We start from the raw sequence: 22,764 nt of genomic DNA on the forward strand, positions 1-22,764 counted from the left end.
TGCATAAAACATTCCTTTACCGTGTTTGCTTTATGATACAATCTTTAATGGATAACTGCATACCCTGTTTAAGCCAAAACCCAACCCAGTTTACAGCTATGTTTTGGTACAAAACATTTCACACTGTTCAGATTCTATCTGAATACATCTGTCTGTCTGTATTCTCTCTTTGTCTTTTGGAGGCAATAAAGAGAGATGGAAGATAGATGGAATACAGTTATATAGCTACAATTAGGTGAAATGAAGGGCGTAATGAAGGGAGTAATTTGTTTGGTTTGTTTTATTTGATGCACATATCTCTATCCCTCAGAACCTGAGGTTGCAACATTTTGGGTTTTCTAACCATTCCAGTAATCTAAGGTCTTGTTTTGAGGGGAGGTACTACACAGAATTGGAGGGTGGAAGGTTGCATCAAACTAAGTGCTTAGGTTCAGAATTTTCAGAAGGTTTCTTTATAAATTATCTTCTCTGTGTATGGCTAAACACATGACTAAGAGCAGCATTTATTTCCTGGAAGTAGATTACTTCTGCTGTGGATCTTTTCTCATCTTTGGTCTCTTGCAGGACTTAGCTAATATTGAAGCAGCACTATATAACAAAACATAGACACTTGAATGATGTCTCCATCTACTGATCCTAGCAAAATAATTAGGTTGGGGTTTTTTTCATGTGTAGAGTAACTTTATACAGTATACAGTAAACTTTTTTCTTTCCCTTTACAGATTTCAAGCATGTGTTTATTTTGCATCTGTCTTTCAAGCTATGTCATGTGGTATCCATTACTTAGCATCTGTGTTCATGGCTGTTACTCCTAACTTTGTATGTGGGATTCCTGGAAATGTGAGTAGTGTTCTTTTCTACAACTCCTCCGAATCAAGTATAGAGGACACCTGGACACTATGGACATCAACAGAAAATTACATTGTAGTCCAGCTGGAAAATGGAGAAATTTGGGAACTTAACCAATGCAGCAGGTCTAAACGAGAGGCCAGTTTGGATCTGGCATATGAATACAAAGGCAACAAGTCCATATTTTCTTGTTCTGATGGATTTCTCTATGATGATACAAAGTGGAAGAGCACTGTTGTTACGCAGTGGGATCTGGTATGTGACCGAGAATGGCTTGCAAAATTAATCCAGCCTACCTTCATGCTTGGAGTCTTGATTGGAGCAGTGATTTTTGGTGACATTGCTGACAGGTAAAGTGCCACCCTCTGAAAATTGTAGCTTCAGACAGCAGTAACACCATGTGTATCTACCTGCTATGTTGTTTTCATTCATTGTGTATTCATAATTATGTATTCACAATTCAGGAAGTTTGGCTATTGTTTCGTTCACAGAGCTGTTTAACTCAATTTCTTTTTCTGACAGCAAGTACTAATTTTAAAATGTATTCACAACTCATTTGCTTTTAGAATTTTTTTCCTCCTTTGTATCAGCCATTGCTCTAGGCCTTGATCACACAAATTGCCCTGTGCAGCTAGCATTTGCCTGTAGATGATTTTTTTTTTTTTTTTAACAGGAGTAGCAATAGTTAGTAGTAATAGCATCATTAAAACCTGGGAGTAGATTTTCACCTCATTTTCCATGAGGAGAGATTCCTTCTGGAAACACAGATTTTTATTTCTGGACATGATAAACAGCTGAAGGGCTACTGGAAGCTTAAAGCCCATGTATTTTAAAATCACAAATTTCCTAACCTCTGTCATGAATACAGCTCTGTGGGGCTGATGCAAAGGCTTTGAGTGTTTGATCAAGCCCCATGTTCTTAAAATAAACACCCATACACTATTCTTCCTTGCTGTCCAATTGCAGTTTTTCCCTGTGTGGTTAGCTTAAACTTTGGTCTCTTGAAGGTTAGTCCAGATAGGAGGAAAAATGGTTGTCAGTGAGCTGTACTGTAGTTTCACTTCCTTTCAGCACATACAAAGTTCTGTCTGAGCACGAGAAAAGTCAGTCTGTGGAGGAAGTCGACCCGAGCAGTCCCTTGCTCATGGTGCAAAGGCTGTCCTTCAGCCTGCTCCCCTCCAATGCTTCCTCCCTGGATGTTATCTCAGAGCACGCACTGAGATCCAGCATTAGAGCTGAACTCAGAAGCAATAGTGAGATCCAAGATGTACATCTGTATCCTCCTGCTTCTCGTGGTTCTCTCTCTGAACACAAACACATGTATTCCTACCTCAGAAGAACACCCAGCTGTGCCCTTCTATCCATATGAGAGTCAAATGCCTAAGCTATGTTGTACTTGGTTGTGTCTCAGGCAGTTTATGTACCTGTCTTTTGCTTTGAAGGCTGGTTTAGTGTTATTTAGCTCTTATTATAAAGGAGCTTGTTGACTAACAGCTTGTTAGGTGGAGGGTAATGCTTTATCCCACAGCTAACAGTATAAGCAGATAAAGGAGACCCAGGTGTGTTGGTTTCTGATTTTTCTTCATTAGCACAATGTGCCACGGTGTGACAGTTACAACATGGGAATGCAAAAGTAAAGATGATTTTTTTTTAATTTGGCTTTTAGAACATGTGGATTCAATCCTGCCTCCCAATCCAAGGCTTTGTAAAGCCGTGTTTAATACAAAAGCAGAATATAATGCCAACATTTGTTCTGCATCCCTTTAAACCATTCATAGCTTTATTAATTAAGACTCAGACATGATTTATAAGGTTATGATCATATTGTTCTCATTTCCATTAATTCAAGCCATGGACAGCCAGTTAAGATAATACACACATTCTGAGTTGCAGATTTACAACTGTAGATTTTACAGCTGAAAGCTGTTATTTTTTGACACCTCCTGACTGGTGAGAAATAAGTTTGTGCATTCCTCCCATTCCCAATTAACAGATTTCCCAATAGAAGAGCCCTGACAGCTAGGACTCACTGAGATCTCTTCTGGCAGGGATCAGAGACCAAACATGCACAACTCCAGGTCAAGGTTTGAGAAAAATAGGAGTTGTTTTAATGTAGTACTAAATACTCATGGAGAAAAACTGACAAATGAGCCTACACCCTTGAAAGTCCTCAAACTGTCTGTCTAAATGTAATATCCACATCTGTGAAAAGGTGTTCGCAGTGGAGTAGATAGTAAGAGTCCAAAAGAATGTTATCAGGGAAGAAAAATTATTCCATGCATTTTGTATTACAGAACATTTGTAGATAGAATATAATGAATCCTCAATAGAGTCTTGTATGTCTACTGCAGATTTCTTGGTTTTCTCCTCAGATGAACTTCTTATTGATAGCATGTCCTCACTTGTTTAGGGGCAGCTGGCTCTACTTGATATATTTTCTCCCTGAGATACAGGAAGAAGATAAACAAATAGAAGTTCATTTTTACTAAATGCCTTTCTTTTGTACTGGAAATTACTATGTGGTTGATGGGAAGCTAGTATTTGACATGACTTTTTTGCTGTTAGTATACTAGCTTCCTTGATTTCTGTGTTTGTATATGCATGCATGTGTGCTGTGATGCAATAGAAAATTCAGGAGAACTATGTAACTGTCATTTATTAGAGAATTCAACTTTAAATAACTGGACAGAGATATGTTAACAGAAGCCTTTTATTACTATCCAAATTGGTTGTTACTTTGGCAAGAGATGGCATGTGTTATCACAGCTAAATTTTCTTAGAAATTATTGACTAAATGTTATTTAATATAACTTATCTGAAAAAGGGAGTCGTACTGTTCTCATAAATAAGACAGAGTAAATACGCAGATTAGTTATGTAGAAGTTAAACTTGAAACTGGAGGTCAGCATATGTAATGTCCAGTTCTGCACATGGCTTCCAGACAAGAATTGTGGAATGGAAGTTCTATCCATAAGAGCTTTCTTTTCTTGGAAGTTGGAGTTACTGAAAAATTAATACCAGTAACTAAACCAGAGTTTCTGTGGTGAATGAAAGTATTAATTACAGTGTTTTCAAACTCACTTCCAGGTAGGCTCTCTGGAGTTGCAGGTGTATCTTAATAAAATGTTTGTAGTTTTTCATAATTTTATTACTGCTGTGATTTGCAGATTGGGAAGACAGCGTGTTATATGGTTCACAAGTGCTGGTCAGTTTGTATTTGGCATTGCAGTGGCCTTCACATTTGACTACTACAGTTTCGTGATTGTGCGTTTTCTCCTTGCTATGGTAAGAAAGGGTGTTCATCCTGGCTCTTTTTATGTGTCATTTCCTCCCCCTTCTCAGGAAAACCTCCCTTTTGTTATTATTTCCTCCCCTATTTCATTATTCTAAAGCCCCCTCTGTTGCACTTATTTCAGCAGAGCAGGGAGAGTCTTGGACCACAGCACTTTTCCTCTTTGAATTAATAGAAAGCGTCTGTATGAAGCAGTGTTTGGTACTTCCTCCATCCCAACCTCTGCTGGACTGGTAATTAAATACCAAGTATGAGCAGCAAACTCTGGATTCTGCATTGCAGCTGCCATTGCATTTCTCCTTATTGTTAGAAATGGAGTATATTTTTCTTAAAATAACAAATCTATATTGAGTATGATTTTTATCTCTACCATTTTGAGTGGTGGAGGAGAGGTGCACATTTTCTCTTCCATGCATCTTTTTGGTCTTTTAAGCTACATCTGGAATACTAAATACATAGGTAGACATGTTTAACTCCTAGATGTTTATACTGTACTAAAGGGTGTTCCAATATATGTGTTTATGTGTATCTATACATGTACTTTTATTGTATGTTTGATATAGATCCAATATCTGATACATACTCAATATTTATACATGGTAACCAATTTTAAATTACTCTTTTACATCCAAAAGTATAATATTTGTAGTCTTTCATTATATAATGCCTAAAGAAATTAGAATGCTATCACAAGTAAAATTATGTAACTTACTTAAAGTAGGTTAGAAAGACAGGACCTTGCACCTGGAGCTCCCCTTGCCTGATTAGAGCTCAGAAGGATTTCCTAGCAGGAAAAACTGCATGGGCATTTCAGCCTTGAACAGTGGGATCAACAGGAGTCCCTCTACTGACTCCCTTGGCTGTTGATGCTAGGGGCTGTGGTAGTTTAGAAAAGCAAAAAGCTCTGACCAGACCAGTGCTGTAGGTTTTAACTGCCCATTGGGGCTGATCTGTGAGATGGAGATCTAAAGCTCTAGCCCCGTGCTACTGAGATCAGCACAGCTTTCCTATCAGGTTCAATGCGTTCAGAATCAGAGATTATTAACTGGAATATTTTTAACCAGAAAATTGATTAATCAAAATAATATACTGGAATATTTTCTAGCCTTTATTTTCTAGCTGTGTTTTGAAATGTTTTGAGATACCAAGAGTTTGACTGTTGCTAGAGAAATTTCTATATATATTTATATTCAATAATATTTATATTCAATAATATTTATATTCAGTGAAGAAATACTATAATGCAGAATATGCCAGTAGTTGCATTCGCTAGATAACGTATGAGACCCTATAACCGTATATATGACATTCTCTTCCAACATCGTAAAAATCGGATTTAATGAGATAATTTACAAATGTGTGGAAGGTAATTCTCAGAAAATTTGCAGTTCCCTGACATAAACCCGAGGTCAATATTTTCAGAAGTGGCAATTACTTCAGGGGACTGCATTTTCCTGAACGTCCAGTTTGTGATGTCATTAAGGCACCTGATTTTTGGAGGTGAAGGGCTTAGTGACATCAGCAAATTAGGCTCTTTTTCAGGTGGCTCTTGCTGGCTCTCCCCCACTACAGAGAAGCATCCAAAATCACTTCACATTTTTAATTACAGTGTCCAGGCAGTCTGAAGGTTTGAGTGAACTTTTTCTCCAGCTGATCTGTTTTCAGGGTTGCCTTTTTTTCTGTTAGTGTGGGACATGCCCATGCGGTGACAATCAAGTGTACACAAATGTGGAACACTGTTGGCTGTTTGTTTTTACTGCTGTTGCACAAGGAGAATAGGTACAAACCTCACTTTTTTTTTTTCTCTCTCCCACCCCCCCAGGTTTCAAGTGGCTATCTGGTTGTGGCTTTTGTTTATGTGACTGAATTTGTTGGCATTAAAGCACGAACCTGGGCTTCTATGCATGTCCATGCTTTTTTTGCTATGGGAATTATGGTTGTGGCACTCATGGGATTTTTGGTTCGGACCTGGTGGGTCTATCAGGTATTTCTCTCCATAGCAACTCTTCCCTTTGTCTTATGCTGCTGGATGCTCCCAGAAACACCTTTTTGGCTCCTTTCAGAGAAAAGATACGAAGATGCACAAAAAGTAATTAATATAATGGCAAGATGGAATAAAGTAAGCACTCCCTGCAAAGTTTCTGAACTGTGCTCAGTCCAACAAGATGATCTAGTCAGTGGCAGAATGGTTGACCGTGACACATCCTCAACAAAGAAGCACAACATCTTAGACCTGTTTTGTAACTGGCACATTGCAAGAAGGACCATCACAGTCTGGCTGATCTGGTTCACCGGGAGCTTGGGCTACTACGTCTTCTCCCTCAGTTCTGTCAGTCTAGGAGGCAATGAATATTTAAATCTCTTTCTCATAGGTAAATATTTTTGTACCTTATTCTGTTTATGACAGAACTAGAACATAACGTTTAGAAATGTCTATAGATTTGAGAGCCAATTTTTTAACTTTGTTTATTCAATTATGAATCTTGCTCAAAAAGTTGCTTGCTAACTCTTTGTAAAGTTGACTAACAGAGAAGTGTCATTCACTCCAAATCTCACTGTTTCTGAAAAAAAAATAAATTTAAAATTTGTTGGTGTACAAAATTCTTCTCCATCTGGCTTTGTGATTGTAAAACCATGTTCTGCTTCTCTCATCTTTGCCCTACAAGCATATAGCAGAGCCACAAAAACACCAAGGGAAGCAGACCAACACAGAATTTACATGGCTCTGTTCAAGGCACAAACTGTGAAAACAAGAGAAAAAAATTATTCCTTTCATCACTTACTTACAGTCCTGAGTCTGTCTGTGTAGAAAATAGATTCATAATTCTCAGAAGCAAGAGTAATTTTAGTTTTCTCAAAAGTGTATTTTTAATTTAGTTGCAGTGTTCTTTTAATTTTGTTGGTCTGACTGTAATCTTCCTCTGGTATGCAAGTTGTTTATAAAGGCAGCTCAGTGCATTCAAAGCCTGATCCAAAGTTTGTTAAGATCAGTGGAAATATTCCATTGACTTCAGAAGGCTTTAGATCAGGCACGCAGCTCTGAGCCAGCAAAGAATTAAATCATGCGCTTTGCTTTATGCAACTGAGTGCTCTCAGTAAAGTGAATGCGACTGTTCATGTACATAAGCACACAGAAGGACTGGGGCACTCATGAATTCAGTTTGTATTGTCACATATTATAGCATATTGGTAGACTGACATGTTGAAGACTGGATGCTAGTATTGCACAGAAATGAAATCACTGTATCCACCTCCTTCAAAAATATTCTAGCAGACTAACATACACCGAATAATTGCAACCTGCTTTTACCCACACAGGCCCAAAAGATTGTTTCCTGCTATTATAAGTGTATTGACATACTATACGTGCTTAGCAAAGGAATGCAGGGTATTTGTTCAGGGCTGTATCTTATGTTCTCCCTTGATTTTACATTGGGCATACTAGCATTCTTCATGAGCAAACTGTTTTAAAACATGTTTGAACTGGCTTCGGCTCAATATAATTTGTCTAGGGGAAAATCATGTTTAGACAGGGTTTGTGAACAGTCCTTAATCACACAGCAGTTCCTTCTGGAGCTGCAGAAGTTTTCTTCTGGAAAAAGATATTAGGAAGAGACGGTCTGAGTAGGAGTGGGACATTGTAAGCGGCTGCCCTCTTTTTAATGGAGAAGAGAGAAAGCTGGAACCGCAGTCTCTGTATTTGTGGAGCTGACTCAGAAAACCGGACCTGGAGAGACCTTGCTTGCCTTTTACATTGGGGTAATCTGAGGCTGAAGCTGGGGGAGGCATCTGTGGCTTTGGTTTCGCGTCCAGGTAGAAGTGGGCAAATCCTCAGAGCTGTGTCGGTGTGACACCAGCAGTATTCCTCATGGGCACATTTAATTTGTTGATGATAAAATACTTGAAGCAAAAGAGCAGCAAATGCAGAGTTTTCAGTCACAAGTGCCAGTGTTATAAAAGCAGGACCGTGGTCTTGCTGGTTTGTGTACTTTTCCACCCCAAAGAGAGCTGGAGCTGCTCTGGACTGTGAAACCCATTCCCCTTCCTTTCTACCTTCTGTTGCCATTTCTGTTACCAAATGAACTAGCCCAGCACACTGGTTATCTCTAGATTTCACTTATTTATTATCCCCTATATCAAATGAATCCCCATAAGGAGGAAGTTAGAGTTGTAACATGAATATGTGTAATATGACTTAAAACAATTTCATACTGACAGGTGCTGTGGAGTTGCCTTGCTATATCATTGCTTGCATTGGGATGGACAAACTGGGAAGGAGAAACACACTCATTCCGTTCCTTATTTTAAGTGCACTGATCTGTGTTTTAATTATGTTCATACCTCAGGTTAGTCATGTACCGTTGAAAGTGTTCCTATAGTAGAAATTGATTTTAAAGGCTTTTAAGTCTGTAGATGCAGCTGCTCTTTCTAAATCATAGAGTTGATTAAAGGCTGTTTTTAAAATGCGGCTGCCAGTCTAAGATAGATTTCTGTATTTTCAGTACAGGTTTCACAGTTTCATTGCTGGAGTCACATGTAAAATGTTCGCAGGGCTTAAGTGAACCAGGACTGGTAAAAAGTTTTATGGACACCAGTTACTTATTGAGACTGCTTTTAAAAAAGCAAGCGATAGGTCTTGCTTCTTGTTTAAAGAAGGGTCACAGCTTTTGAAGGATTTAAATTAAGTTTGGAACAGTGTTGTTTGCTGGTGATTTATTTGTGCTCTCTTTCAATAGGATTTCAATATATTAATTATCCTAGCAAATATGGCTGGAAAATTTTCAATAGGTGTGGCGTTTGGCCTTATATATCTCTACACAGCAGAACTGTACCCAACAATTGTAAGGTAAGAACTTCCACCACTCATGTATTTTTCATTACTTTGCTGTTATTTCCTTTTCTTTGTTATGCTTCTGAGCCAGATCCAGCAGCTCTTGACATTACTGGTGGTGGTCTGAAAGACTTGGGATGGGATGAGTTCTGCCACTGCTTCTGAGTTGTTTAGTATTTGGCTGCATAATAATTTTTTATTTATTTTTCATTTCCATGTGCATTCTTTGGTTTCATTGAGGAACTAGAAGAATACTCAATACTTTCTTAAACATTATTAATGCCTTTCTTGAAAGTCCTGGTTGTTCATCCTGTGGTCTCTGCTGAATGAGTGGGTTTTAATCTTAATTATAGAAGCAGCTGAATTTCATGACAATATAAATTTACACTGGTGTAGCAATAGCTTCCTAGCACCATTGCATGAAGACGCATATCATCCTACTGATGTTTTGAGTGTCTGTGTATTTCTTATTGTTTGCTTTATCTGCCAGAATTCTTACCAAAGTCTTTGTTGTATGTGTAGATCCCTTGCTGTTGGAAGTGGAAGCATGATGTGCCGTGCAGGAAGTGTGGTTGCTCCTTTCTGCGTGTATCTGAGAAGCGTTTGGATTTTCATGCCACTTGTGAGTATTTATTTCAATGGTGAATATTTCTGGGTTTGAAAAGGTGTATGTGGCACTTGTTGTCTCAGGAACCAAAAGCTGAACTTTTGTTTTGAAAAGGAAATTGAATGAACCATTCTTGTTCTAAATTTTAAGTCTCAAAGTAACTTTATATTGTTAAAAATATGCAGCTAAAGCAAAAGGGAGACTTTGAGTGACTGAAATATTCTGAAAAGTTTTTACGGTGGAAGATACAAACATACTTATGCACTGAATCCTAGTATAAAATTGATAAAAATATCTACCATATAACATTTAGGACGTGTTTTAATCCATACTTCTTTACTCTGCAGGCCTAGCAGTTCTTGACCACACTCATGATTTACTCTTACCTTTTTCAAAGGCATAGGTCTTCCATTCTTGGAATGCACCATGGGTGGCTGTTTTTTCTTAATATTATTCCTTAATCTTTTCCATGGCTTCCCTGGGACATTGCATCTTTGGAATAGCCTTCTAAAAGATCAGGAATGGCTTATGCTTACTATACTTGGTCTTCACAGCTGTCCCCAAGCTCCTTTTTTTTTCTTTTTTTCATTTACAAGAACCAAACAAAACAATTTGTGAGATAGCAAAAGAGAAGCAAATGGTATATTGATGAGGTTCGTGGTGACTTTGACAAGCAACAGAACCTCGGATTCATTAAGCACATCCTACTCATAGGTGACTCCAGGTCATGCTACCATTAGGGTGTGTAATCTACCTCCAGTTGCCCCAAGAAAACAGAGGTGGAACCATTCCTTTGTGGACTTTGGGAATTTTGTCTGCATTATGTAGCTTCAAATCCATTTTGACCAAAATATTTTAGGTATTTCCTGCTGACAGGTGAATCACATTTCTTCAATAAATTTATGTTATGAGGCATTTGCCGCTTAGAAATACTGCAGCTATTCAACCCCTTTTTTACTCCTGAGGGGTAATTTATGCCCATATATGTAAAAACAGAAGGAATTACAAAGTTTATATTAAAGCTTTTAGTAGAGAAGAGTTTATTAATGGTTTACAAATAGTTTGAGTTCATTCAAAACCTTTAGAATTCACTGTGACTAGCACGCCAATGTTATATGTAGATTACACATGTCAGGAGGTGAAAATGTAACGGCATGTGTCTTTTGCCTTACTCTGATTTTGTCTACCACATTGGAATTTCCTGAAAAAGTGGCATTGTGTCCTTTTGATTTTGCAACTATAAAATCTTCAATTATAGATGCTAGAGATTGGTTTCACAGAATTATTGGGAGCTTGTTTCATTATTTAAATTAATTACTTTCAGTTGTTTTGGATGAAAGTCAAGAGGATGAAGCAGACCACAAATTAATTATTCCCTCAAGCGCCTAAAAAATGTTTTCTTTCTTAATAATGGCCCCATACAAACCAAGATATCCCAGAAAAGACAAAGAAACATTTGCACAACAGAGCGGTCATGGGAGAACATTCTTTTTCTCTTGTCAGTGCTTTGCCTTTACTGGCTGAGATAAGCTTTATCTGTGCAGAAGTGCTGCAGTTAAACCACAGATGGGAAGTGCTAAAACGTGCTGGAGAGCAGTGCAAATGGCAGTATAAACAGAGGAATTATTTCAGCTATGAACAAGTCTCAGCATACAAAACGTATCCAGAGTATTTGTAGAGTTGTGTAGTAGTTCACAGTGAATACGTTTTCATTATTAGCTCCAATTATAAAACATTTGTCAGTTTATTAAATAGGCTTGTCTTGAGCTGGAGCATAGCATGCCAAATCTCAGGTAACATAAGTGTTTTGGAATGGAAATGAAACAAGATGGATTACATTTTTAAGTAAACTGATATATACTATGTTGATCTATTGTATACACCACACATTGTCAAGCAGTTACTATTGCTATTTGTTTGACAGTCTGCCTCCCATACAGTTATGCCACCTGTGAGTAATGCAAGCATCTCATTTGAATGCCTATAAATCTTGAATAACTTGCCAAGTATTTTTCACATGACAACTTTCTAGAAAACTTAGAGTAAAGCAACTGCTCCATGTATAACCTATTTCTGTTTCTCAGCTGTTAAGAATTATGTTACAGTCACCCTTTGACAGACTTGATTTTTCTCTCAGATAAACCAGAAATTATAAATTAAAAAAACTTCCACTGAGGTCAGTGTAGTTAAATGAATGCAAATCCCTTGTCTAACACTAGTGGGTTTTCAGGTCAAAATTTAACCTTTTTTTTGTTGAAGTAGGAATTTTGAAAACAAGATAATTTTTTAGATTGGTTCAGAGCCATTAGATGTGGATATAAATATAAATAGCAGACTAAAATAATCATTTGTTATCAGAAGTAAAAGTATTATTTTGTAGGGATATTTAATTCAAATTATCTTTTGTTCTAGACTAAGTATATTAAGTCCTGGTCTTAGACCACTGTGAAATTAAAATTATTGCTCCAGGCAGGGAGGAAGACATATGAAAAATGGTGGTAAATCTTTTTTTGAAGTTAGTTGTGGTAGCTGTTAAAAGCTGAAGCTGCTGCCTGTACTGAAGTGTTGGGAATACTTCGAGAGTTTGTCTAAGCAGAAAGTCAGATCTGAAATTAAAATCCTGAAAGAGCCATAAATTTAAGCAGATACTCCTGTCAATTAACTTCAGTGGAGCTTAAACATACTTAAATAGTTTGTACGATAGTACACTTTAATCCATAAGCATTTAACTCATTGACTATATCAGAAGAACATTTTCTGATGCTGAAATACATGCGTAAAATAGTATATACATACAAAATGTACACTTCCGTTATGAGCAGGCAAAGAGCTAAATTATGTCAGGTACCTCATGAAGAATTATGCCAAGATAAGACTGCAAAATACTTGCTTTGACTAAATGCGAGTAACTTCATCGATAAGTGTGGTTACTGCCCCTGAAAAGGTAGATTACATTGGAGAAGTCCTTTCATTAATATACTGTGACTTAATTGTTTCATATTATGTCTTTCGTAGGAAATATTGGAAAATGCTTTGTAGGGTCAGGGAGAAGGGAAACACACTGAATTAGGTGGCATGCAGCAGCTTTCACACTGAAAAAAGAAAACTATCACGTGATGGAACGGAGTTAAGAGAGCTGAGATGAAAAGGCAGGAAAAACGGTGGTGTGTACGCTTATAGAATAGTGAGAGTCTGCAGGGGAATAAGAGGTAGGTTCATGAGGAAGTAAAACATGAGAAGAATGCAAAGTGTCTAAAAGACTAACTGGAATAGAGAAGACACACGTACTCAAAGCACACAGGATTGTTTTAACCTTGTTCTGTTGGGCATCACTAGTGACCCTGCTCCCATAAACTCCCAATGTATGGGTATCCAGAAGCTATCCTTAAGAGCCCTCAATATCCTCAAATATAAACTTATGACAGCCTAAAGAACATGCATAAGAGAGGATACCGTGTGTCAATTCATCCTGTCTTACCATGGCAGAAAATCATGTTTTAATAGTGGAGAAGAGTTTTGACACTCAGAGGTGAGACTTTAATATTTTTCAATATATTTTTAAATATCACCCATGCCACATGTGTGTATATATATATATATATGCCTGCAAGGATTTCCCTCAGTTTGTCACTCAGTGCCATTTCCTCTGGTCGCGTTACTGCTAGGATTTTTTTTTTAATTTCTCATGGTAAGAGCATGAGTATTTTATTTTCACTGTAGTTTGTAGTATTCAACAGTATTTAGCTTAGTTTTTTTATTTTGTCAGCCTCTACATTGAATGCAAGTGCAAAAAGAGGAGTATGCAACTGTGAATTCTGCTTCTCAAAAGAGCGTTTGAGACAAGCTGTCCTCTTCTTTTGGGGGAGGAGGGGAAGGAAGAGCAGCACGGTACATTTGCATGCATATAGTTCTGTTCAAGGTTACAGTGGAGAATTCTCATTTTAAAGCACCTTTCTGACTTAAGGAGAAAATGTGGCTTAGCTGGCCAGTTCTTGTCTCCAGCTCTGTGTGAGAGACATAGGCATAGTAATTCCAAATGCTCACTCTCATACTTGGAAAGAAAGTTTTAAACAAACAGGACAGACGTGAGAATCAGCATAGGACAAGATAAGGGTAATACAGTATCAAAGCGCACAGTCGTAAAATGGAAAAACACTGAGGCCAGGCATGATGTACTCTGTGGAAGCATTTTTATCAAGAGAGATTTGGGTCATTTATAAGCTGATGTTGGAAGGATGTCAGGGTTTTAATGCTGTTATGTACTTCAGAGGAGGAAAGTGTGAATTGTTGTCACTGAACAAGGTACAGAAATGAAGGGAAAGAAAAGATACTCGTGGAGTATGTGTGTGCTTCTGCATCTACCCCACATGATCCTGATCCTTGCACCACTCATGAAGTAAGCTATTGTTACAGAACTGCGTACACCATAGAGAAGTCCAAGATGCGATCCTGGTGCAAATGTCAGTAGATGCCTGCACCACTAGCAGATCTTTGAAACTGCAGTTTAGCAAAGTTCAGAGCTAGCTCATTATATGCTGAAGTGCTCTCCTGAGCAGGATGTGCACCTCTGTGGCTCCAGGCCAATGATCCATGCTGAGAAATTCTGATCTGACTGTGTGCAGGAGGAACAGGCACACAGGTAGAGGGGGAATAGGTTTAGGAGCTAGAGTGCAAATTTAGATTACAGGTGGCAGGGTAACTGTACCTCTATGAACATGCATGTAAAAACAAATGTATGCAATCCTCAAATCAGTTCTTAAATACATACCTGATGGTAGAAATATTGAATGAAGAGATACCTATTGTTCTCTCAAACAGAATTGTTCCTGCTTGCACTGTATTGATCCCTTGTGGAACAAAACACTTCACTTGCTCTTCATTAATTCTGCTGCATAATCTTTCATTTATGCAATAAAAAAGGCAGATCTTTTGTACAGTCAATATTTAAGACTTACAATCTTTGCTTTACATTACAGTTCCTTGTGCTTTATTTTAAATGTACTCTCAAGCAAAACCAGAGAGTTGCATAACTTGAAAGACATTTCTACCTTTACAGCTACTGTTTATTTCTTCTAGTTGCTTGTTGGAATCATGGCTCTTCTGAGTGGAATATTAACAATAATGCTTCCAGAAACGCTGGGAAAACCATTGACTAATACTTTGGTGGAAGCTACAGAAATGGGAAGAAACGAGAGAAGCTGCTCAGGAAAGACTCCTCCAGCACACAGTGGTGCAGCATTAGAAAAGATAGAGATGTTTGGTCAAGAAACAGTCAGCACTGAGAAATAAAGCAACAGCAAAATGGCTGTTCCCCATTTTAATCATTATCTAATTTAGAAGATTTTTTTTTCAAGAAATGTGCCTGTTCTGTTATATCTGTGCCTTTTAATTTGTATCCAGTCTTGCCTTTTCAACACAAAATTTGATAGGATTTCTAGATCCCTTGTCAAATTACACAGGCTTTAGAAAACCCATCTGACTTGCTGTGAACTGTTGGAATGATTACTCTAAACGTTGGAACCTACCTGATTACATTTACGTAAAAACTATGCCAATTCGTTGCTTCACATTTTCTGCAGTGAGATTTGTAAACCCACCACAAAGTGCCTTGTCCGTTCTTGTCCTGTTGCAGCTGACAGTTACAGGCTTGAGACTTCAAAACATGGCAAACCTAAGCAGTTATAATTCAAGAGAGAAGCCTTAACAGTGCATCAAGTCATAGCAATAATTTCAAAGTCTAACTAATTTTTTTTTTTTTTCAAATTCTCTGTTAGAAAAGGTGCGATTGCTAACAAAGGAAAGTATTCTGTGGAACAGCTTCTGACTGAAAAAATAATACTAAGTTTGCAAAATATGCAAATAGTTTGTATACTATTCATTCTGTTGAATGGCTAATGTATTTTTATTAGTGGTTTAGAAAAAATTATTCACTGGATCTAGTGCTGTCTTAGTAATTCTTTTTAGTTTTTGCCTGATGCCTCTGAAAGTCATATTCATTCCAGACTGTTATTTCAGTGCTCCCCTTCTCACTTATTTCAGCTTAGATCTAGCATCACATTCTTCATAACCTGCAAGAGCTACACCAGCAACTTTGCCTTCAAGGCCTTCTCAGTCCTCAGTGGAGCAGAATAGGTGGCAAATGGGTCTTATACAGCCTCTCTGCACAGAGGTGGACTTAGTTATTAATGAACATTTAGCAGATGTATCTACACACCTTTTTTCTCATAGACCAACTGTCTGTAGCTCATTTTTTCCTTCTACCACACAAAATCAGTTAGAAAAATATAATTTAAAAAATGGTAGCTGGAGGATGCTGATCAATAGAAGAGGTACCAGTTACTCTAGTAGTTTTAGTCAGTGTCTGTAAATGTCCCACTGTTGTTACACCTCGTGTGTGCATCAACACTTACTTGCTGGTGCAGTGATTGCGCCTTATGACTGTGGACCACAGAAAACTGATGCATCACTCTGGCTGCTATTTTTACGGCTTTCTGTCCCACCTCCCCTTTTTCAGCCTACCTCCAGACCTGGGGGTTTCTTCCTCGCCTGAGGATCTTTATCCTCTTCTCTCAGCCGCCCTTTGTTTGAGGGAGGCGGCACATGAAGCTTCTGTATGTCAAGGTTTGGACAGCCCTCTCTTGCCTAGGCTTCGTGAACCCTGTCATCCCTGGTTTGAAATCGGAGTTCTTTTCATCTTAGGCACCTACTCTCATGCTTGCAGGTATGATCGCATCAAAACAAGTCTTGCCTTGTTTACTTCTTTGTCATGTACCCCCAAATAAGACATCTCTATTACTATCGATGAATGTTCTATATACTGTAAAGTTTAAGGGTCACATTTTTCAATTATATCTGCACAGTCATATTGGTTTCAATGACTTCTGAAACAAGAATAATGGTTAATATCCCCTTATAAAAGATTTTTTTCTTCACTGCCCTGTCCTAGAGTGTCAAGTAGCATTTTGGTCCTGGTATTAGGATAAAATCATATCCTATATGAGGACTAACATGCTTCAAAGCCAAGTAAAAATCAGTAAGTTTAAGTTCCGGGAGTTTCTGTGTGATAATTCCATGGAAAGCAGAAAGGGATCTTTATGCTCCATTCAGTTCTGTGGGTGTTCCAGTATTTGGAGAAAAAAAACCCTCCAAAGAGAACTACATAGAATACTATGGCTTCTGGCCAGAAATATTAGTTCAGCAAAAGCATGTGCTTAACCTTATCCATATGAGTAATCCCATCATTATTCAAAGAACGACTTGAATACATACTTTGATGACTGGAGATAGGATTACTCACATGCTGTGGCTTTTTATTTTGCTGAAGAGCAGACCTGGTATTTTTCCACTGCTTTCAGATCCCCTTCCACTTCCCAGAGCAGAACAACTCTCCTTATCTGCAAGATCTGTTGCCAAACCCTGCATGCCCTGCCTTAAACAGGGGTTTAACCATGCTGAAAAAGAAAACATCATGCAATAGACCTAAGAAGGATTTAAACTGGTACTGACATTGCAACCATGCTCCCCCTACAAGAGCTTCAAGTAATTGCATTATTTTGGGGTTCTTTCACACAGATACTCCTTCTTTTATTAGTACAAGGTCCTATGTAAAACTCCTTAGCCTTGAGTGCTGGGGACAGTACAATCTATTTCTAACAAGGTGCTAAAGAACAATTAAAATTAATTTTCCTATTTCCTTACCTGCTGAATAACTGATTTGGGGGTTACCCTGCTAAGAACAGTCAATGAATGTCCTTTGACTTGAGGGATTCAGGAACTGGTCAGCTGTAAGCAGTATACATAAGGTAAAGAAAAAAAAAAGAAAGCAAAAACTTACATGCACAATGATACTGAGCAAGCCTTACAGGCTAAAGCTTGATGATTCTAAAACACAGTGTAGCTTGATGGTTTTTAATCCCAAAAGCCAGTTCCTTCTGTCACTGAAGTCAGTATTTGGTATTTGGTCTTTGATTCAAATGAGACCTGAATTTCCCTGAACTAATGATGTTACTTTTTTCCCTGGAAATAAAAAGTTTATTGATCTGCAGGTACACCTTTGGTGATTTTATGCATGAGTAGCTTAGAGGATGCCTTGGGGTATCCTGTTCTTTAACCTGAGGAGGCATATTACTGTAAAAGAGGAAATAGCATGTGTCTATATGTCTCTAGCATTTCTGTTTGCTTGTTTTTTTCCATATGGACAAAAATTTAACACTTGTCATACATTGTCGGTGTTGCATAGACAGGGTGAGTTGATTTCTTTCTCTCAAATATTCATAGGTGATCTAAATCCTCTCGCAAGAGAGCACTGAGTTTGAGAACAAATGCTTCTGTTCCTGTGGGGCATATTTTCCTCTCATTGCTCGTAAAAAGGATTCCTTTTCATAGTTTCTTATCTGAGTCCTTAAGTTCTTTTATGTTTGCATTTCTCATCTCTATCTTAGTGCAAATTTATTGTGCTGATCGATGTCTCTGGAGTTACATAATGGTTTTATGAGATACTGGGTTAGAGTTCTTACCTGTCTGAATTGCTGGTCACTATTGCACAATGACAAATGATTTTGTCCTAAATTCGGTATCATATTTTATTAGATGGTCTTGCAGTTTGTTAAGGACATACTTCATGGATTAAATGTAGGAATGAGAGCAATTATCATTAGTTTAAGGACAACTGAGAAAAAATAGTAAGTAAATGTGTTTGATATTTTGAATCTGTATTTTAGAACAGATGTATTTTCTACTTTAATAACTCACTTCAATTTCTTTGTGCAAATTGCTATGGTTTAAACAACTATGTAGGAAAAAAAGCTATCCAGACTGTGTGCACTCTGTGTCAAATGCTTTGGGTGGTACCCTGCATGTCTGAACAAGGGAGTGAATCCTGCCTGAAGGCTGAGGGGTTTTGTGTGTGTAACGGCTCTGTGGAAACAGAAGATGGTCTGACATCCCAGCTCTGGGATGGAGGAATCTGGCATTCTCCTGTTATCTTTCACAGCTTATTTTTACCAATCCTTACATGCAGTCACTTAGGAAGCCTTCATAGCATTGGGCTCAGCAACAGACAAGGCCTATGAGTGCCTTTTGCAAGGGCTCACAAAATGCAAGGTCACTTGTGCCATGGAGGCATTGTGGCTGCAGAAAGGAGGGTCTGGATTCATCCTATACCCTTGTACAAACATATCTTAAAGATGCTTGTCTGACTCCCACAGCAGATTCACAGGGAAGAAATTAAACTCAAAGATTAAAAAAAAAAAGAAGAAAAAAAGTAAAGTGTTGACAAAAGAACAAGTTTATCAGGAAAAGTTCTAGTACATGCAGTTGAGCAGTACCTGCATTGTTACATCTCTCATGAAGAAAGGTTAGAGCACATCTAAGTACTGGTAACCTAGTAATTTTGTACAAGATTCTATACCAGGTGGAGGGTGCTTTTTGGTAACATGGGGGAAGTATGTACTCATGGAAAGGAGTTTGTTTGGCTAGAATATGTGGATTTAGTATAATATATGTTAATGGCTTTTTTAAATATGTTTTTATTATCTGCAGTTATGTGCAAGAATAAAGTCGAACATATATTGTTTAATCTTTATGCCTTTATATAATTTAATGAATGCCTAACAATCACCAGCACTCCATTTGGTACATACTCCCTGGTAGGAGCTGGGTGGCACTTCGGCGTTCCACAGAGATCCCTCCTGCAGGGAAACGCATGGGATACCTTCCGCATGGTTTAGGCCGGCAAGTATCACCTGCGTGCTGTTTTCCTGGTTTTTTTTCTTCAGGTGTGCACAAAGGTTTGGGTAATGTGTTAGGTGGGGACTATGACAAAATGTGCATTAAAAATGTGACGTGTTTTGCAATTCAGTTGCAGGAGGAATGTGATTCTTTTTTGCCTTTATCTGTATAAGCTGGCTGGGGCAGTAGTCCCTCAGACAAATTCAGTAGTGGCAAATATGGCTGCAAATATTGTAGATTGGATGCGAGTTGATCAAAAAAGAGTCTAGTTGACTAGAGGAATGACAAAACAACATAACTTGTAACCACTTGGTGCTCAGTGATGTTTAAGGACTGTAACTTCCTCATGCAAGAATTGGAGTGGGCAGACAGTGCAAGGAAAATGAGAATTGCAGCCATCTATAGCCCTATTCTTTGTGATTTGTCCTCTTAGCCCTTCTCGGCAACCTGTTTATTTTCTACTTCCCTTAAATCTCAAATTAGTGCAAATTACTCAATTTTCCATGCATATTTTATTAATCTTATGTTTTCTGATCCAGTTACACCCATCACTTGGCTTCATCATTCGTGTTTTAATGGCTTTATATGTCCTTGCCAGGTGATTCAGGTTCCTCCCTGAAAGTAACCATAGTGAGTGGTTCAAATACTTGTTTGCTAAAGTTGAGAAATTTGAATAATCCCTGATACACTGATATCAAGAGCACTGATTTCAAGGTGAGAAACATCAAGCCTAAAAAGTATATACTTCAAATGGGGAAGTATCTTTTTTATAATACAACTGATATATAAAAATTATTGCAGAGAGGTTTGTACACAAAACCAGCTCTTTCAAAGAGATTATCCTAGGTTTATGAATTACCAGAAGCTAAGGGGGAATATCTCATTTAGTGACAAACCAACTCTTCTCTTTCTGCATTCCTGTCTAACACACAGGCTCGGATACTGCTCGGGTGTTTGTTGCAGATGAGGAAGATCCAGCCATGGAGCACTCACAGGCATCTAGTTATTAACGTTGCCTCATAATGTTCCGTGTGGAGATGAACTGACTTGCACAGGAATAAGAAAAAAACAGCACCAAGGGGTGATCCTTGCGAAGATTCTCTCCACAGTCTCATTGCCAGTGACGAGAATGAAAAGCGGTTTTGACTGAGGTGATCAGGAAGATAGCAAAACAACCAGGGATAAATGGGCAATCGCTCGGTAAATATTTTCACAAAGCTTTCGACAGGAATGTCAGTACTGCCGTTATCTTCCTCACATTGAGAGAATTCCCCCCGAAGTAAGTAAATAGCATGGGAAAACAGCAAAACGAGCAGCTTAACCTCTGCTGAAACGGTATCTTGCCATGGAGATTGATGCTTGACTTGATCTTTGAACTGGTTAGAGGAGTGGCAGAAAAGTGATCCATGTCATTCGTAAGATCAGAAAGAGGTCGGCACTGCTGTGTTCACAGGGGGCACTTCTGTTTATCATCACTGTTCTGTTCAAGCGAGGGCACAAAGAGAAGGGAATGCCAAGGTAAAGGGGAATACCTCTTAAGCACTGTGTGAGCTGGGTTGGTGGGGTGCTGGGGTGCCACTGCTGGTCATTGTTCAGAAGCAGCTCCAAGAATGATCAGGGCTGTGTTTGATTGATGCCGGAAGCCTGGAGCTCTCCTCTTGCGTGACCAAATCATGACTTGCACTTGGTCAAAGGATACAACATCCACTGCCACAGAGTTTGTCAGGAGTGTTCTCAAAATACAAATAGGTGAATGTTGCATTTGGAATACTATTTAGCCAATTATTTGTTAGTTCAAAATTACGTACTTCGCACAATACACAGAATAATATATACACAAACATCCAGGGGCTCTTTAGCAGTTGGGCTGTTATGCAACGCTCCTTGTCTGCCCTTGTGCTTCTTCCCATCTTTCACAAGACAGTACCAACATCTGTAGCAAAAAACTCCTCATATCTTGAAGGCCTCAATACAGAATGGCTGGTCTGTGGTTCGTCGAGAGTTAGACCACAGAGGCTCTGTATTGTGCTCTTCATTTTGGGGAAGAGCAGAGGTTAGGAAAAACAATGGCAGCACTAAGGAGCTGAAATTTCTCCCCCTTACAGATGCCTGCGTGGAGAAACAAGCATTTGCAGTGGGAAGTCACACATCTAGATTACATACAAAGAGATGACAAACAGAGCTCTTTCTTCATCCAAAAATATGGCAAAGCATAGGGTGTTCTCCCTTCCAAAATGCTTCAGCCCAGGGAAAAGTATGAGTTTCTCAGTGAAATTACTACAAAAGTTGGTATCCCAAACCAGCATGCATTTCCTGAGTCTCGTTCTCGGGAGAAGACACACCGGGAATTCTCTGAAACATTCAGCCTTGCATAAACACAGAAAACTTCAATCCACATCATCCAAATTTGGCAGTTATAAGCAATGAGAAGTAGAATCTCCAGAGGAGAAATAGCAGGTGATTTTAATACTAGCTGGTGCTGCAACCTCTGTTTATATTTGAAGGAGAATTCCGTATCTGAAAGGCTCCTCTCCAAAGCTGTCGCAGATACCCTGCAATGACTTAAAACTGTGTATGTTTTACAGTCAATACAGCAAGCCCATCAACAACTTCATTTCTAAGCAAGCAAACCTTCTTCGTTCCTCTGCCTCCTTCCCTGTCTTATTAATACCCTCTTTCCAAACCACTCAGAAAAACCAAGCTATACTATGATTTTGGCAGAATTATTCCTTGTTCCTTTCACTGTGAAAGAAAAAAAAAAACCCTCTAATAACTATGCATCTAAAAAGGTTGGTGATGATATATGTGTAACATATCATGGCTTTAGTTTTACCATTCAAGACCACGCTAGATTGGGAGGCGAGAGCAGCCGGCCGCGTGTCAGGTGCGCTGTTGCTGTATGTACAGCTGCCCTTTGGATGGCTGCCCGGTCTGTATTTAAACGGCTACGAGGAAGAGGCACCTGCTGGCAAGAGCCGTGGCAAGTACTGTTCAACAGGACTGGAGGGGAACCGTCTCCAAACACTGTCCTGCTGAGCCTCTTCAGGGATGAATGCTCAAGCAGTCAAATATTAGCCCAAACGTCCTGCCCCATGGCCCTGGAGCCAGGAATCTCCAGTACACAACTTTGCCCTAGTGATCCTGCACACGGGTTCGGTTTTGACAAACTCGTGTTTTTCTGCTGGGAAAGGTTGGTCCGGACAGTCCTGCCTGGCCGTGCGGTTTAGCAGGGCCTCGTTCGGCGTTGACCCGCGGCGGCGGCCACGTCCAGGCCCCCGGACGCGCTGTGTCACTGCCGCCCTGGCTGCTGGCCCCGCTCCTCGGGCACTGTGGCAATCAGAAGGCAGCTGCAGAAACACGCAGAGCCTAATTAATCGCTCGCACGAGAAGAAACAAGGTGACATACTCGGCTCGGGACGGCGGGGCCCCTGAGCCTCCTCTCCAGCGCACCGGGGA

The 22,764-nt window shown here is 39.0% G+C and overlaps 1 protein-coding gene across 1 annotated transcript; it reads left to right on the top strand.

The window, feature by feature from the left end:
• The first annotated feature begins 726 nt into the window (after nt 1-726).
• On the top strand, nt 727-14,868 carry SLC22A16 (solute carrier family 22 member 16). The gene is made up of 7 exons (XM_009644739.2): nt 727-1,199; nt 4,017-4,134; nt 5,964-6,513; nt 8,360-8,487; nt 8,878-8,987; nt 9,495-9,594; nt 14,656-14,868. The coding sequence occupies exons 1-7, from the start codon at nt 763-765 to the stop codon at nt 14,866-14,868; spliced, it is 1,656 nt and encodes a 551-aa protein (XP_009643034.1). The 5' UTR covers nt 727-762.
• The last annotated feature ends 7,896 nt before the right edge of the window (nt 14,869-22,764 follow it).

Source organism: Egretta garzetta, unplaced genomic scaffold, assembly GCF_000687185.1.
Source record: "Egretta garzetta isolate BGI_Z169 unplaced genomic scaffold, ASM68718v1 scaffold138, whole genome shotgun sequence".
Taxonomy (NCBI): Eukaryota; Metazoa; Chordata; class Aves; order Pelecaniformes; family Ardeidae; genus Egretta; species Egretta garzetta.